This window comes from Silurus aristotelis (assembly GCF_946808225.1).
Source record: "Silurus aristotelis genome assembly, chromosome: 13".
Taxonomy (NCBI): Eukaryota; Metazoa; Chordata; class Actinopteri; order Siluriformes; family Siluridae; genus Silurus; species Silurus aristotelis.
Window position 1 is genome coordinate 29,865,249 of NC_139586.1, and position 17,353 is coordinate 29,882,601.

General features: G+C 41.1%; 1 protein-coding gene across 1 annotated transcript in view; it reads left to right on the forward strand.

Annotated features, from left to right (window-relative positions):
- ncanb (neurocan b) overlaps positions 1–17,353 on the forward strand; it is a 46,317-nt gene that overhangs the window by 16,267 nt on the left and 12,697 nt on the right. The window contains exons 5-7 of the mRNA XM_083559070.1: positions 1–242; positions 550–1,302; positions 7,429–8,487. The exon at positions 1–242 is cut by the window's left edge and continues 52 nt beyond it. Of these exons, the coding sequence (XP_083415196.1) occupies positions 1–242; positions 550–1,302; positions 7,429–8,487 (2,054 nt within the window). The remainder of the gene's footprint in view (positions 243–549; positions 1,303–7,428; positions 8,488–17,353) is intronic.

Sequence of the window (17,353 nt, forward strand, 5' to 3'; positions counted from 1 at the left end):
CACTCACTGTCACACACTGGGTGCTCAGCTGGCCACAGTGGGGCAGCTTTACCTGGCCTGGCAGTCTGGACTGGACCGCTGTGACCCGGGCTGGCTGGCTGACGGTAGCGTACGATACCCCATCAATCAACCACGGCGTAACTGCGGAGGCGATGAGCCGGGAGTCCGCACGCTTTACCTCAACCCCAACCGCACCGGGTTTCCCCACACCGCCAGCCTCTTCGATACCTACTGCTACAGAGGTACAGCATGTGTGTGTGTCTGATCAGAGACTTCTTTTTCCCCTTGAAGACATTTTATATGAATTCACTCTTTAAACTAACACAATAAGATGGTCAAATGTATTGGGACACCTGACTTTTCCACCCAGATATTTGAAAATTGTTGCATTCTGTTTTTATTTACATTCAACACATGTGTCCCAAATATTATGAAATTGGATTTTATTTTATTTATTTGTTTTTCTGCCTTTTTTTTTTTTTTTTTTACCAAACCATGAAAATCCAGGAAACATGGTGATTACAGCTCATTTCTCTTTCTGAATTACAGAGAAACATCTAGAACCAAAGGCACTTCTGCAGATTTCAGAGACTTCACAGACCTCAAACTCCACAGATGATTGGGAACTCCAGCAGAATGAAGCCTTTCCTCAACCTTCCACCTGGACTGGACTGGTAGACCTGGATAAGGAAGAGTTTAACTCCATTGTAGACAACGAGTCCTCTGAGATATCAGAAGAGCATGTGGTGATCCATCTCAGGGCTAGAGAGAGTCCTGTGATCCAGGAAGCACATGCGTCTAAAGATCATTCTTCTCTCATTCTGGAGCTACATGGGGGTTCAGCAAAAGAGGATCCCGATGAAAGGGAAGCATCTGAGGACCACAGATTGTCCATGGAACCCTTATTGACCACACCATCCACATCTACACAGGTTCCAACCAGCAATAGCATGCTCTTTAACTTTGTTGACTCCTTCATGAGGCCATGGAAATACCGGAAAGGCAGTGCTTCGACTGGAGCTCCTTCAACAGTGTCAAGTCTATTAAAGGAGACATTAGAGGAGGTCCAGGACGTTAGGGTGAGACCAGATGGTGGGCTTAAAGGGAATAAAGGAAGTATTGATAATGCTATTGTGGAGCCTGAGAGTATAGAGCTGTCAACTGAACCCTCCACGGTGTATTCAGAGGAAGGTCTTCTAGAGCAGGAGAAAGAAGTGGTTCTGCCAGTACCAGTCAAAGAGTCGAAGAATCCCAGTGAGATCCAAACAGAACCTTCGGTTTCACAAGCAACAGAACCCAGAGGTAAAAATACAGTTTATTTTCTGAAAGGTCAGAGTTTGTTGGGGAAATATTTTTATTATTGGCTAAGAATTTACCTTCTTCTGCATCCACGAGCAGATCACTCCTCCTGTTCACTTTCACTCTCCACAACTCGAGTTCACAGACAACGAGTGCATCACTGATCTGAACTTACAGCCTCCAGACGACAGGGTGATCACTTTTCTGTTGTTCCGCTCGTCAACCCAGAGAATTCCTGTCTTAATTTCTGCCTGAACGTAATTTTCCCAACCGAATGTCCAAACAAACCGTTTCACTTCCAAGTCGGACATTTAAAGCACATCACACAATCTTCCCATTACTATAATACTGATACATTCAATAGTGCAGTTATTTCATTTATTTATTATTTGGAGCAGAGCACAATCTAACATCAAAACACAAAATATCTCCTACAACACCAAAGAAAAAGAACAAACACACCCATAAGATGTTACACACTACAGAAATGTCTGAAAAGAAGCAGCATCAAAAATCTAAATTTTCATACAATTTATACAAAATATGCATCGATTACATTTTTTTTTCCAGAGTATGTTTTTCTTTATTCAGTATTGCTGCAGGCCATTTCTGCTTTACACATTTATATTTCTCTTCCCACATCCTCTCTGTTTTATTTAGTTCAGCTTAGTGAACTGGTGCAGATAAGAAATGGAATTGAGCAAAGTAAGCAAATGATACTCTCAAGAGAGTACACACACACACACACACACACACACACACACACACACACACACACACACACACACACACACACACAGAGCGCATCTTATTTTCTAACTTATGCACAACGTTCCTAAACTTCTGGTTATATTTAGTGCACATGGCAAATCAGAGCATTTAAATTACAAGCAGTTTTTTGAGTATAAAAGCTGTGAATCAGCAGGAGGAAGTTCTCCCTGTTTTATATAAAACTCAAACCAGTACTATGGATTCTGTGCAGAAGATGATTTGGACAGTTATAGAACGCAGCTCCAGTCACTGATGTGAATTCACATGTAAATCCTTACAGAAAAATGCAGTTCTGTTTTTTGGTGCTGAAGTGGGTCATAGTTCTAGATTTCTGTTCCTGATTCCTGATTAGTTCTGTACAGTGTTGAATAAAGAAAGGTTTAGAACTTTGAGGTGAGTGTCTGAGCTGATACACAAAAAGACATAGAGCTCAGATACTTTATATGGACAAAAGTTTGTGGACACCTGACCATAAGATTGGTATGTGCTACATTTTGAACATCTCATTCCAGGATGAATCCCCTTTTGCTGTTATAAGAACCTCCACTCTTCTGGAAAGATGTTCCACTAGATTTTGTGAACATTTTGAGAAGATTCATTAAAGGGTGTTAGTAAAGTCAGGTACGGATGTAGGTGAGAAGGTGAGGAGGTCTGGGGTGCTGTCAGTTCAATAGGGTTGTGGATTGATAGAAGGAGATCTTCTACTCCAACCATGTGAAGCAGATCTTCATGGAGCTGGCTTGTGCATAGGGGCATCATCATGCTGGAACTGTTTTGGGTCTCCTAGTTCAAGAAGGAGGGAAATTTCACGCATTTAGAGACGTCTAATACAATTATGTTTACAACTTTATGCTAACAGTTTAGGAAAGAATCACACAGGAGCCACACAGGATCAGTGACGGCTCAGTGGATAAGATGTTGGATTTATGACTGGAAGGTCATGAGTTCAAATCTCAGCCCCATAAATTTGCCACTGTGCAACCCTGAGGCGTTTTTCCACAAGAGTACATTTTGGGGAAGAATTCCAGATGGCAAAATATAGTTTATACAGTGTCTCATAAAAGTGAGAACATTCCTCAAGATTTCTTCTACCATTTCATTTCATGTTCTAAAGGGACAAAACTATAGAAATGAAGTTGGATATATTTTAGCGTATCAGTGTGCAGTTTGTGTATCAGTACAGTTTTACTGTCCTCTAAAAATAACATTATTGTCTAAATAACTGGCAACAAAAATGAGTCCACCCTCAGTGAACATGTCAGAACTGTGTCCAAAGTGTGAATATTGTGTGTGAGCACATTGTTATCCTGCATTGCTTTAATCCTGGGTGTAGAATTCACCAGCGCTGCACAGGTTGTCGCTGGGATCCTCTTCCACTCCTCCATAATGACATCACGGAGCTGCCGGATGTGAAACACATGGTGCTTCTCCACCTTCTGCTTGAGGATCCCCACAGGTGCTCAATAGGGTTCAGATTTGGAGACATTTACTCCATCACCTTTACCTCAATCACCACTCCATCACCTTTACCTTCAACTTTCTTTATCAAGGCAGTTTTCTTCATGGTGGTGTGTTTGGGTTTGTTATTATGTTGCAAAACAGTGGTTCAGCCCAGTTTCTGAAAGGAAGAGCATCGTGTTCTGCTTCAGAATTTCACAGTACATGTTGGAATTCATGGTTCCCTCAATGAACCACAGCATCCCAGGACCAGCAGCACTCATGCAGCCCGAGACCATGATGATACCACCACCATGCTTGACTGTAGGTAAGACACAATTTTCTTGGTACTTCTCACCAGGGCGTCACCACACATGCTGGACACCATCTGAGCCAAACAAGTTTATCTTCGTCTCATCAGACCACAGGACATGGTTTCAGTAATTCTTGCTCTTGGACAGGTTGTCTGTTTTTTCTGAGCAGCTTCAGAAGAGGCTCCTTCTGGGACGACGGACTGCAAACCGACTTGTTGCAGTGTGTGGCGTACGGTCTGATCACTGACGAGTGGACCTTCTGCTTCTGCAACCTCTAAAGCAATTCTGCAGCACTCAGGCATCTGTTTATTGAAGCAGCTTCTGCACCTGATGCACAGCACGAGGACTCGACTTGGACATGATGAACAGAACATGTGGTTTTGCATGTTTACACCATGTACAGCTGTTAACACTGAGGGTGGACTCACTTTAGTTGGCAGTTATTTAGACAATAATGACTGTATGTTATTAGAGGAGAGTAAATCTGTACTGATACACAACCTGCACACTGACAGCAGCATTTAACTTAAAAATAACCAATCCTGAGACATGAGACTAATCTAATAATATAGAAATGTAAACCATGGGCATAAGGAGTGGACCATCAAGGCAGAAATGAGGTCTTTGTAAGATCCATAAAGTGCTGTGGTCCAGGGAGACTGTACACTGAGTGAAGAGGTTACTCCTCAGACCTACTTCATTCCCACAGAAGAGAAGACGAGGAGTATTGGGTTTGAAGAGGTCACATTATTAAGATTTACTGATTTCCTTTTTTCCGTTATATCCCTCCAAAGTGGAAAATCATCATGTGTCATGAAAACTAACGGCACATTAAAGCTTCCAGCATTAAGCTGTGATTGGTTCAATATATCGGAACGTTTTTTTTAACACGAGGAAGCATCAGTACAGCCGTCCTTCTTCTCCAAGCCATCGTCATATGGGGAGCATTAACATTTCATACTGGGTAAGAATTTAGCTTTAGCCAGCATGAATTATTTACACACAGATGTAATTAATGCACCGTAGCCGAGCCTTCGCTTCAGTCAGACTATTCTAGATTCTCTTCCAATTACAGTGTGCATGGTGTGTCTTTATATTCGTGTGTGTGTGTGTGTGTGTGTATATAAACACACACATACAGGTACACTAAGTAAAGAAGTGACAGAAGTGATGTTTATAGGCGGAGCTGCTTCAGGTCTGTTGTCTCTCAGACACGGGGTGTTTAAGTGAATTGGGCTCTGGTGGTGATTTCACCCTTCACTGTTCTGACTTTTCCTTTCTTTCTTGTTTTGTGTTTGATTTTGATAGAGGTTGTGGATTCAAACATCACTCACTGAGCTCCAAGTTATCAAGTCTGTCTGTGGGTCTCAATGCAAAGTTCTGAGAAGATTATTCTTATCTATATATTTAATAAAATATTTATATGTTTAGTTTGAACTGTTGTTGATTGTGATATGGTTGAGCTGTGGAGAAGTTCAGTGGTGGATGAAGTACATAAAGCAGGTGGTTTAGTAAAAGTACAAAAGTTTTTGTCTTCAAATGAACTTCAGTATCCAAAGTAGTGATTTATTATAACTCTAATGTTCCTGTGATCATTTTTATCACAAGATTCTTCACTTAATCACCTCAGTTTCTGTGTAAAGACTCGAATGTGACTCTCAGCACACTGATCTATTAATAGAATGAGATTAAAGACTCAAACACTGATTAATTTCTATTATAATGATCATGAACACAAAACCTTTAATAAAAACGTGTAAATGAGGTCACGTGTGTTGTGGTGAGTTCCAGTCTGGAGTTTCTTCATCATTTGTTCCTCTCTAAATGTTCTGCTTGATGTTGAACTGATGCTGAACTGTATGTTGGTGATCAGTAGATGCACCGAGCGCCGATCAGAACACGTGTAAAACAGAGCGTGCGCTCGATCCTGATTGGTGACGTTTTTATCCTCCTAAATAAAAAGGAACAACTGATTTCACTAAATGTATTTGAGTGAAAAGTGACTACTGAAAGTTACAGTAAAGATCTCTTCAAATGGAAGTAAAGTACAGATACATAAATCTACTTAATTATATTTAATTCATCCATCCATCTATCCATCTATCCATCTATCTATCTATCTATCTATCTATCTATCTATCTATCTATCTATCTATCTATCTATCCCAGTGGTGGTCCAGTGGTTAGGGCTCTGGGTTACTGATCATAAGGCCCCAGCACTGCCATGCTGCCATTTTTGGGCCCTTGAGCAAGGCCCTCACCCAGCGTATCATGAACCCAGCTTCCAGGCAAGCTGTGACATGTGAATGAAGGATTTCACTGTGCTGTAATGTGTGTGTGTGTGTGTGTGTGTGTGTGTGTGTGTGTGTGTGTGTGTGTGTGTGTGACAAAAGTGTTCTATTCTGTATACACTGTTTAAAACCAGGACTGAGGTACAAATGAACACAAAACACAAGACTGATTAAAACACTACATAAAGTCTTTGTTATAATGAAAAAGACAAGAAAGACAATAAAATGTGATCATTTGTTAATCAACACATTCCTGATGTTCTGTTTATGGGTTGCTGCATACATGGGCTTTTTTTTTTTGCCTCTGCTTCTGCAATAAGCACGTACTTGAACATATGTTTGAGACAATAAGAGTAATTATTAATGCGTTACTGCACGTCTTCATGCCTTCTTCCCATTTTCCCACTGCTACATGCAAATGTGACGGCTTTAGAAGTCAGATGGATGTAAAATCTCACTTCGATGGTACGATTGAAGTTTTTAATTAATTATTCAGATCATTAATTATACAGCTACTTGCTTATGTAAATTGGTCTACAATTATATGACACTGTAAGTGCAGAGCAGTGAATAATTTATTATTGATTAAATATTTCATCACCATCACAGAATATCTCTTAATGTGCTGTTCCCACAGCATGTTGCCCCCCCGGGGAATCTCATGTTACCTGTGTACCAAATTATCCATACACTCTTAATTAGTAGTAAATGATATAAACCAGGTTTTTTATTTACCTGAGAATGTTTGAGATCGGGATTGAACTCGGCTGAAAGAGTGAAAATGGCAGAGATCATTGCACCGCACGGCAGTGGGTGACTTATGGTTTGTTAGCTGCCGGTTTCTCACGTTAAATGGTGCTTTATCGACTCTGAGAAGGAAAACTACGGCCTTCCTGCACGTTCCTTCACATTTATTTAATGTTTTGTAATGAAGGATTGCTTTGTGGTGTCTTGCTGAAAACATATTGTAATGATAAGGTACTGATTTATTACTATTACTTGTTAAAGTTCTTGATTACAGTAAGGGAATATATACTGCAGGGGGTAATAACTGGGGCAGTTCAGTGGCTTATGAATTATGCCTATGGATTTGTAATGCAGCAATGAGATCCTAAAGTGTGTTGAGGGAAAAGTCTGGGTATCTGAAGGGGTCTGATGGATTGATAATGAATGTAGTGAGTGCATGGCTGCATACATTAAAGTTAAAAGCTGCAGTTTTGGTGGAGCAGCACGTTTGTCTCACTAATTAAACACGCATTTAAAGCAGTCTCCTCCCCCTTAACAATGTTAATTGCAGTATGGTGTCGTTTCTGCAGGACTAATTGCGTCAGGACGGATGGAGGTGATGAATCCCACAGCTGCAACGAGTCTCATGGGTTCCAGGAGCGGTTCTGGCTCCATGCCAGTGCTGGGCAGTGAGCAGAAATGGGAGTTTGAGTCTCTGAGAGGATACTCTACCCCAAACAGTAACGTGATCTTCACAACCCAGACCAGTGGACCTGTGGAGAACAAACAAGAGGCGATGGAGATCATGACAATTCTGTTCAGCAGGGACAACCATGAGAACTACTCTGGTGAAGGAAAGGATCATATCGCTGAGATATACTCACTGCCAAAAGTGTTAGCATCACAGTCCTCCTTACAAAGAGGGCTTTCAGAAGAATTGAGCGACACTGACGGGAGTGGAGGGAATGATTTATTTATCAGTAGCACTCACATGAAGCAGGGAACTCTGGAAACCACTGAGGAACAGAATGTTCTCTTACAAACAACTGTACAATGGGAGCTCCTAGATCTTCCAACTGGACAACCCTCTCAAAGCACAGGTTTCTCCAAAGATGCCTCAGCTCCTGAGGAGGCCAGAGGGGAGATCCTGTACATTCATCGTCCTACAGAAAAATCTGAGACCTTTCCATTTAAAGTGCATTTGGTCCAAGATAATCTGAACACACATGCACCTAATGGATCTGAAATCCCGACTCCATACGTGGCCACCAATTCAGAACTTAACCAAACAGCATCAAGTGCTACTGAACAAATGCCAACATTTTACAGTGAGATTCACACGACAGATGCCACCAGTGCTGGAGATCCGACTACAGATCCTGCAGATCCTGCAACATCAGTGACTCAGTTACCTGTGGTTCAGGAAGAAACCCAGGAACCACAGACAGATCTGTTTACTACAGAGACCAGTTTAAGACTTGAGACTACAAGTAACACAGTTCAACTCACCACACCAAGTGTGATGGAAACATCTCATCAGAGCGAGACTGAACCAGAAACCCAAACAGCTCCTCCCACGGACATCACGATGGGATTTACCACGAGCGCGGCTACAGCTGAGTACGAACACGACTCTTCAGCTTCATCCGGTGAGTTTCTTCTGTGTTGTTTTTGTTTTGTCAGTCATGTTCTCCACACCAGCTTGTGTTATGATCTGCTTGTTGAGCAACACGGTTTATATGAAGGTGCTTAAAAGCTTGTAGAGAGAAAGCCTCGTTTGTCATGTATCACCTGTTCCACGTTGTATTTTCCTCTCTCACGTCTCACGCGTCAAGAATAAATGTAAACAAAGCAGGAGCACGACACTGGATTGAAGCAGCTCTGGGAATCTCATTAGAAGGTCAGGAGTAGTGGAATTAGGGCAGCGTGCTAAAGCAAAGATCTAAAGCCTGAACAAATCGATGCTGACAGACGCCAGTAGATTTGGGCAGTAATTGACTCCAGACTTTTTCTTTTCTAGTCATTATTTTGTTTTTGTTTGTTTGTTAAAAGTCCACTACTGATGTTTCTCGCTTGGAAATTCATCTTCTGTGATGACATTATTTGCAGCCCAGCAGCTGAAGAGAATCCTCCTCTTCCTCTATTCATCATCATCCCACTGTAGCCTGGACTTTAGAGACAAGAGCTGACATTCCACGACTTAAAAAAGACCTGACAGGTGAAGGACTGAATAAAAGCAGCAGGATACGTCGAGTTAAAAACGGAGCCTGGCTTGTCTTCTTTTTTCCTGCAGGGCAGGTGGAAGTGCATCGGCTTTTTTTAATCAATGATGTTCTACTGGAGAGGTTTATGCTATCTTCTCTTCCCAAGATGCCTTTTAGGCATCATACAAGAGCGTTTTTGAAAAATAGCAGCTTTCTGACGGTCATAACAGCAGTGATGTTCTGGCATCATCGTGTGATGAGATAAAGAGGAGCCGTGTCTCATCTCACACCTCGGTGCTGTTCCATCAATCGCACTGATGTGACAGGGGCTGCGTGAACGTTCACAAAGGTCAATCAATATTCATAAAGAGACGCCCATCTCACACAAAGATCCACCGTCATGCACACGTGAGAGAGCGTACCCCAAAACGTTCCACCAAGGAGCCGAAGAGCACCAGGAGGTGGAGTAGATCAAAATCAGCTCTATTTAGTGGTGTTTCTACAAATTATGTGTAACAGGGAACACGCACACACACACACACACAAACAAACACACATGCACACACACGCGCACACACACACACAACACACGCACCCACACACACACACACACGCACACACACACATACAGACACACGCGCGCGCACACACACACTCGCACGCACACATGCATACACACGCACACGCGCGCACACACACACGCGCGCGCATACACACACGCGCGCACGCACACGCACACACACGCGCACACACGCACGCACGCGCACACACACATACACACACACACGCGCACACACACACACACACGCACACGCACGCTTTTATCTGTATTTTTTTGTAAATTTTTTAAGAATATAAAATATTAAGTGTTATTTTGATCCATTCAGTCAGTTTTACTCTGCAAACATCAATAACAGCTTGAACTCCTCAATGTTGGGAAGTGACCATGGAATAAGGTAATGATCCACGGTGAGGTGTGAGGCCTTACACCATTATAATGTTCTCCACTTCACCTCAGGACCTTCACCATCTCCATGTCTAAACTAACATCCTGGAACATCTCACACATACACGTGGATTATCACTTACACAGTAAAGATGAATTATTGAATCATAAAGTGTGCAGTAATTGTATTTTTTTGAGTTCTGGCTTCAGCTCAGTGGTTAAAGCTCTGGGTTTCTGATCAGAAGGTCGGGGGATTTAAGCCCTGGTATTGCCAGGCTGCCACTGTTGGGGCCCTTGAGCAAGGCCCTTAATCCTCTGGGCTCCAGGGGTGCTGTATCATGCCCCTGCACTCTGCTTCCTAAGATTGCTGGGAAATTAGAAGAAAAGATTTCACTGTGCTGTAGATGTACGAGTATAAAGCACCTTATTTTACCTTAACAAATAGTGGGAGCTCAGTGGTTGAGATGTTGGACTTCTGATCAGAAAGTCATGAGTTTAAATCCCAGCACCACCAAGCTGATACTGCCGGGCCCTTGAGCAAGGCCCTTAACTGCTCAGTATAAATGAGATGATTGTAAGACGCTCAGGTTAAAAGCGTTAGTTGTTAACATGGTGAAGTTTTTTGTCAGGAGGTTTTTATGAGATTTGCAGAAGGAGTCTTCAGTGTTATATTGTATTGTATGTTATATTACAGCGCGGCCTGTTCTGGGTTCTTCATTCTAAAGTTCTCACCAGCACAGATTTCTACAACCAGGCATTCATTCAGAGTGTATAATAACAAGCACAGCATTTTTTCAATATATATTTTTATACTTTGTTCCTCCCAGTGAAATGTATGCATCACTGCACGCTCCTGTACCACACTGCATCTCAGTCACGCTCAGAAACTGGATTCATCTGGAGTTTTTATTATATCAGGTGAGAAAACAGGATGTAAATGTAGTTTTTTCTCCGAGGCTCTGCTCAGGATGTAGCTTAGAGGAATCACTTCATTTTTTCTGCCAAATGTCAAGAACGCAGTAATCAATCACAATACACATTCTTTTCGCTCTCACATGGATTTATTTTGCTCTCATGTAAAAGGAATCGATCTTGGCTGCTGCTTAGTTGCGGTTTGCTTACGCACAGAATTCTCAGGATCGCAGCTCTTACGAAGATCTCGAATGTTCTCAGAGTCTTGGCTGCAATTCTGCTTAAAAAAAGTGAAATGGGTTCTTTATTGCAGTGATATTAAAAATTATATATAAATGTATAATGCTGTTGTTTCTGTGCAATAAACTCAGTGAAAGCAAAGAGGAACACAGTAATGGGGTTGTTTTGGAGCAGTGAAGGTTCCAGAAAGTGAAAGGAATCCTGAACCATCATGTCTCCCATTCCACACTTCATCACCATGCGGATCCGTCTGGACTGCGGCTCGCTGGAACAGAATTCACCGTACAACAAGACGATCAGTACGTCTGAGTTCTGTAAGTGATTTTTAAAGAGCAGACAGACGTCTGGAGTGATATCTATCATGGAACCACCTGCCCAGTCACCGCACCTCAATCCTACTGAACTGCTCTGGATGAAGAAGAAAAACCCCATCTAGTGAAGAACATCTCTGTAGAGTTTTATAAGAGACACAGCAAAATGTTTCAGCTGCACGTTTGGAGAAATGAACTGTTCAGATGAAGAACTGTGACATTGGAAACAACAAAGGAATTTTTTCCCCAAATACTAGTTTTTTAAAACAATTCCTCCTTCATAATTAAATCCTCCAGAACACAGCGCAGTGTCCCATTTCTCTCAGAGCAGGAGAGTCACTCCGTCACGTCTGGAGTTCTGGAGTTCCTCTCTGTTTGTGCCACTTGTGTGAATTTAATGAATGAATCAGTGTGAAGATTTGTGTATTTGCATGTTTCGTGCTCGGTTTTGTTCTCATTCCCCTGAGATTAGAGAATTTACATCAACTTTACAAATACTTTATAAAATAATGCGTTTTATTAATCATTAATATCAGACAGCAGTATGAAACCTACGATATCTAGAATATCTGCGATATTTGTGCATCAGATAATAAGCAGGAACTGATTGCAGGGTGGAAATAAATTTGAGAAAATGGCGTTTCTCTTGTCATCGTATCGTGTTTTTCCGACCGCACAGCACGATCCTTAATTATCTTCAGTTGCTTTTTTTGCAATAAATAAATATGTGCTACAGAGCTCATTAGTGTCTGCGTATCAAAGCACATGTGTACAGATCCTGTAATATTTCTAACTTTCCTTCTTTCTTTTTGACAGGCCTTTTGGTTTTGTGTGTAAATTTCACTAATACAGCGTGTGAGCAGCAGGAGCTTCTCTTCCATTCCCTCTACTAATGAGCTGAGATGCGTTGATTACAATAAAATCAGAGGATGTTCAGTGCAGTAAAAATGCAAAGTCAGCAAAAAACTTATGCTGGAAAAATTATTTCTAAATGTGTGTGTGTGTGTGTGTGTGTGTGTGTGTGTGTGTGTGTGTGCATTTTGCTGCATAATCCAAGCAAATGAGCAGAATACACTAAAGTAAATGTATATTTTGGTCCAAAGGAAAAGTCATTTGTGTGAAGTCAGAAGTTCATGCTCTCGGCTTCAGATCCTGTTGATGATAAAAATGCAGGAGCTTTGAGTTCTAAATTTCCAGCTAATCTTTAAGGCCACCTACTCTGCCTGCAAGGTAAAACACACTGAATATACGATCTGTGTGTTAAATCCAGCGAGAGGGAGAATCGAGCTCTACACGAGCTGCATTCTGGGATTGTTTGTGTGTTTTTTCTGCTTCTTGCCGCCTACCAGACCTTGAATTCAGTGTGAGGAGGTTATTGATTTTCTGCACTGTTTTCTTTATTGCTACATCCTCCTTCAGGTTTATACTCACGAACGCATTCTGCTGCTTTTTTCCCGTTGTGTCTTGTTTCTTTGCGACCGTTTATGAAGATCTCTTTGCTCACTTAAGAAATCAAAGTTGCTTAAAGATCTGCTTCAGGTCTTTTTCTGGAATATTTTGTAAAACAGGGGTTTCATCAGATTTTATTATTTTGATGGTAAAGACTGAAAATGCTTGTGTTTATTTCCATATCAGTCACACCATATCAAATCCTATTCAATTCTATAAGCTGGTACTTGTAACAGCAGGGATTCGCTTTGGGGAGAAGCAGATCTTGGTCTGATTAAAAGAAAAGATGTTTTTTTGGAGAATCCAGAGAATATAGCACGAATCTGCAGATGTTCCTATTGTAAATATCTCAGCAGGCTTATCCGTAAATACACACAGTGGATATGGGAAATGTGAAAATTTATGAAACCCTCCTTATATTTAAGATTTATGTGCTGTGTTTCCTGCATCTTTATTATATTCTTGACATTTAGAACAACAACCAAAAACAAAGTTTGATTGCAGAACAGATTTTGGTTTGAGATCTGATGAAAAAATAAACAAAGAAAGTTCAATCCTGATTAAAAAAAAATCCCCTCAGGCTCCGTCTCTAAAAAAGCAATTAGAGTTTAGTGTAGAATGTGGTCTTTTTTATTTGGTCCATTTTTCTCCCAAACTCTTTATTTCTGTTTCTGACCCAAAAGCAGTTTCCTTCATATATATTTCACTACAGACACAAATATCTGAGATTGAAGGCTAACAGATGAGAATGAGGTTTTTTTTTGAGTCAATGTTTTTTCTCTATATCATGTTAGGGATATCCCATCCCTTTGTGCTCTTCAGACTGATCCATCCTGATCCCCTGGTGAAGTTCTCATCAATAGGAAACCACTCACTGCTGCTGAGGATGGCTTCACGTGAACAGGCTGAAGAACAAGGAGATTACTGTGGATGGTAAACACTGAGGAACTGTGAAAATGGATTTGGACTGTAATTTCTATCATCAGTTCTGCTACAATGTTTTAGGACTAAAATTACCATGAACAGTTTCAGACTCGAGTCTACACAATGTCTTAGAGGGGTTTTAGTCCATTCCTCAGTAAAGAGCAGCTTCAGCTGTTGGTGGGTTTTCACACATAAACTGTCTGTTTCAGGTCACATCATTGCTATTGGATTAAGGTCAGGCCATTCCAAAACCTCACTCTTCTTTAACCATTCTTTGGTAGAACATTGTGTTGGGAGAACATGGGGTTGATGTCTTGCTGCCTTGCATGCTGCTATTTAAGATTCAGTTCACAGACAGATGTTCTGACATTTTCCTTCAGAATTACTGGTGCCTGGTAAAGCCATCCTGGACCAGATGGAGCAACACATCCCTAAACCATATGGGATACTACCACCACCATGTTTCACAGATGGGATGAGGTTCTTATGCTGGAACGCACCGTTTCCTTTTTCCAAACATAATGTTTGGAAACATTTAAACCACAGTGTTCCAATTTGGACTCATCAGTCCACAAACAGTTTTCCTCTGGTCGTTCCACATGATCTTTAACAACCTTTAGAGGAGCAGCAGTGTTCTTTTTGGAGAGTTTCCCCTTTCCTTGTGATGACACTGAGGTTGTTCAGTCTTCTTTTGATGCATTAATGAATATTAACGTTAGCCAATATAAGACTGGTTAGTTTGGAGTTCCAGTGCTTTACCTTGTGACTACTAGTCTTCTTCCTTTTGGAGTGATCTTTGTTGGTTGATCACCTCTGGGAAGGCTACAGTAGCAATATTACTAAATGTCCTGTCGATTTGTTGAGTTTAAACTCTTTAGCGATGGTTTTGTCAATTTTTTCAGACTGATGAGCAACAACAACTGTTCTTCTGAGCTCCTCTGAGCCATGATACACTTCCACAAACATGTGTTGTGAAGATCAGACTTAAATAAATCCTTGTTCTTTAAATAAACCAGGACACTGACTGCCTCCTGATACCACTGACTGCCTCCTGATCATCATCCCACTGATTGAAAGCAGATGGACTCTAATTTGACCTTCAAATTAACTTCTAATCCTGAGGATCGTATGCTTCTGCCACTAAAAGAGATGTAAAATTTGATCATTTTTCTTAGTAAATTGAAGACCAATTTAATATTTTTGTCTCATTTGTTTAAATGAGCTCATTTTGTCTTCTTCTGGGGCCGATGATGTTTTGAGTCATATTTAGGCAGAAATGTAGAGAATTCTGAAGGAATCACTGTATTGATTTTTGTATTTTGTGATCATATGCATTAACAATATCCATTTATAAAAATAATGTTGAATAGAATTAACACGTGTAAATCCACATCATGCAAACGGCAACATCTTCAGTGTTCCTGAGCTCAGAGAAACCTGCAACCAGACACAATTACTCTCATGAGTGGAGAGAGAAATGCCATCCATCCCACTCAGAACCCTGAGGCTCTCTCTGACTTTTCTCACCATTCCTCATGTTTTCATTAAAATAATCTGCTGTCCTCCATTTGATTTGGATTTTTATTCAGTCTTTAGTTTGAAAAAAAGCAACTGTGCCAAGAAACTGGAAATCTGATTTGTTGAACTTGGTATTGTGAATGTAGCTATCGTGTGTCCAGATGTCCTGATGGTGGAGCTGATGCAATATGTTCTGGCATTCAGGAGCTCCAGCATTTGAATATTAATCGTATCAGTGGGGAAGGTCAGGGTTCCTCACTCAGTGTGTGCACAGTACTGCTTCTAAACACTGCTCCATATCCAGAGTGTGTTTGAAGCTGATGAATACGGTTTGACTTCTTGCCCTTCCCTTAACCTCCGCTGGTTCAAAAATGGAGTAACTGAGCAGTGCACTATTGAGCTTCTCTTTATGTTCCAACAACCTGCAGAGTATCAAGTTTTTCACACTGGTGCTGAAAGCATGATTCAGAGAGATAACAATCTCAGCCGAGGTGTGAAAGCGAGTGTGAACACTTTACGATGTCTCACACCCAATGAAATGTCCTACATATGGTCTTTGATCATACAGGATGTATAGTAACACTGTTCTTAGCAGGAAAAGGCTTCCACGTTCTACTTTTAGCTGATGGATCTGCCAGGCTCTCCTCAGTTAGACATCACAACACCTTCAGATGCTTTACTGTTCTGTGCTGCTGCAAGCACTGACACAATTCACAATCTGGTCCACTGGTGTAGCTGAATAGGCTTTAAAGTCAAACCAGTTCGGTGCAAACTAAAATATAGATTTTTCTACAGTTGTATCATTTTATTTGAGGTGAAGAACATTTCATTCTATAGTTAATAATCATGTGAAGCATATGCCGTGTGTTATTCTACTTGTTGTATGTTGTTTTGTACAGCAACAGAGACACTGGTCATGCATGTAAATTCAAGACCACTACAACCACCACTACATTTTCACTACAGTGTAGCAGCGATGATGATAAAGTACAGATGATGCAGAGGAACTCCATTAAACAAGTAATGAAACAATTCTTCATCTCTACTGCTTTTTTTTAAATGCGTTGTGGGGATGAACAGGGAAACAAGTAAAAATCCCACGGTGTTCATCCGGCTACATCTTCAATCCACTACAAGGATTCGTGGATGTTTTTTGCGCCATTCTGTCACCTCTAGAAGTGTGCTGTTTGTGAAAATCTCAGAAGACCAACAGTTTCTGAAATACTCAAACCAAACCTGATGGTACCATCATCCATGCCATGATTCCATGCTAAAATCACAGAGATCATCCTTTTTTCTTGTTCTGCTGTTTGATGTGAACATTAATGACAAGTAAAATACTTTATTGAAGCCACGGGAAGAAATTGTTGAATTAAATGAATTAAATGAACTGAAGGTCTTGACCTCTATCTGCATGATGTTCTGCATTGGGCTTTTGCTGCATGATTGGTTGATTAGATAACTGCATCAATGTGCAGATGTGTCTTTATTTATAAAGAAAATGGTGTGTGTGTGTGTGTGTATTTGAACACAGAGTCAGGGAGTCTGTCATGGCTCGTGACTCCGCCCCTCTCAACCCTGGTTTATTATATTAGACTCGTTAAAGACACTCCCCAGGTTATTTTTGAGTTTGTGAAGGTAGAATTGTGGAATAAATATGGAGCTCATTCCCCAGACTTGAGACTCCCCTGTGGTCCTGCTCTTTGTTTATAACTTCATCATTTATAACCGATTATCCTGCCTGTGTGTACACAACTTCTGGCTTCGTATTTGCAGTCTTACTCCATTCTGCTGTTCGTTATCACATAGCAGGAGAAGAAGGAGAAGTGCACTTGATCTGAAGCCAGCTCGCTTGTTTATGATTGGACACAGCGGATGTGTTTTGAAGCACATTCAGACAAGATGGACGGTCTTTCACAGAACTCTTCAGACCTGAACCCCACTTAAGACTATGCTCTGGTAATTACCACCCAGCAGGTGAAGCATTTAGAGCTCTCACCCAGCACAGGAG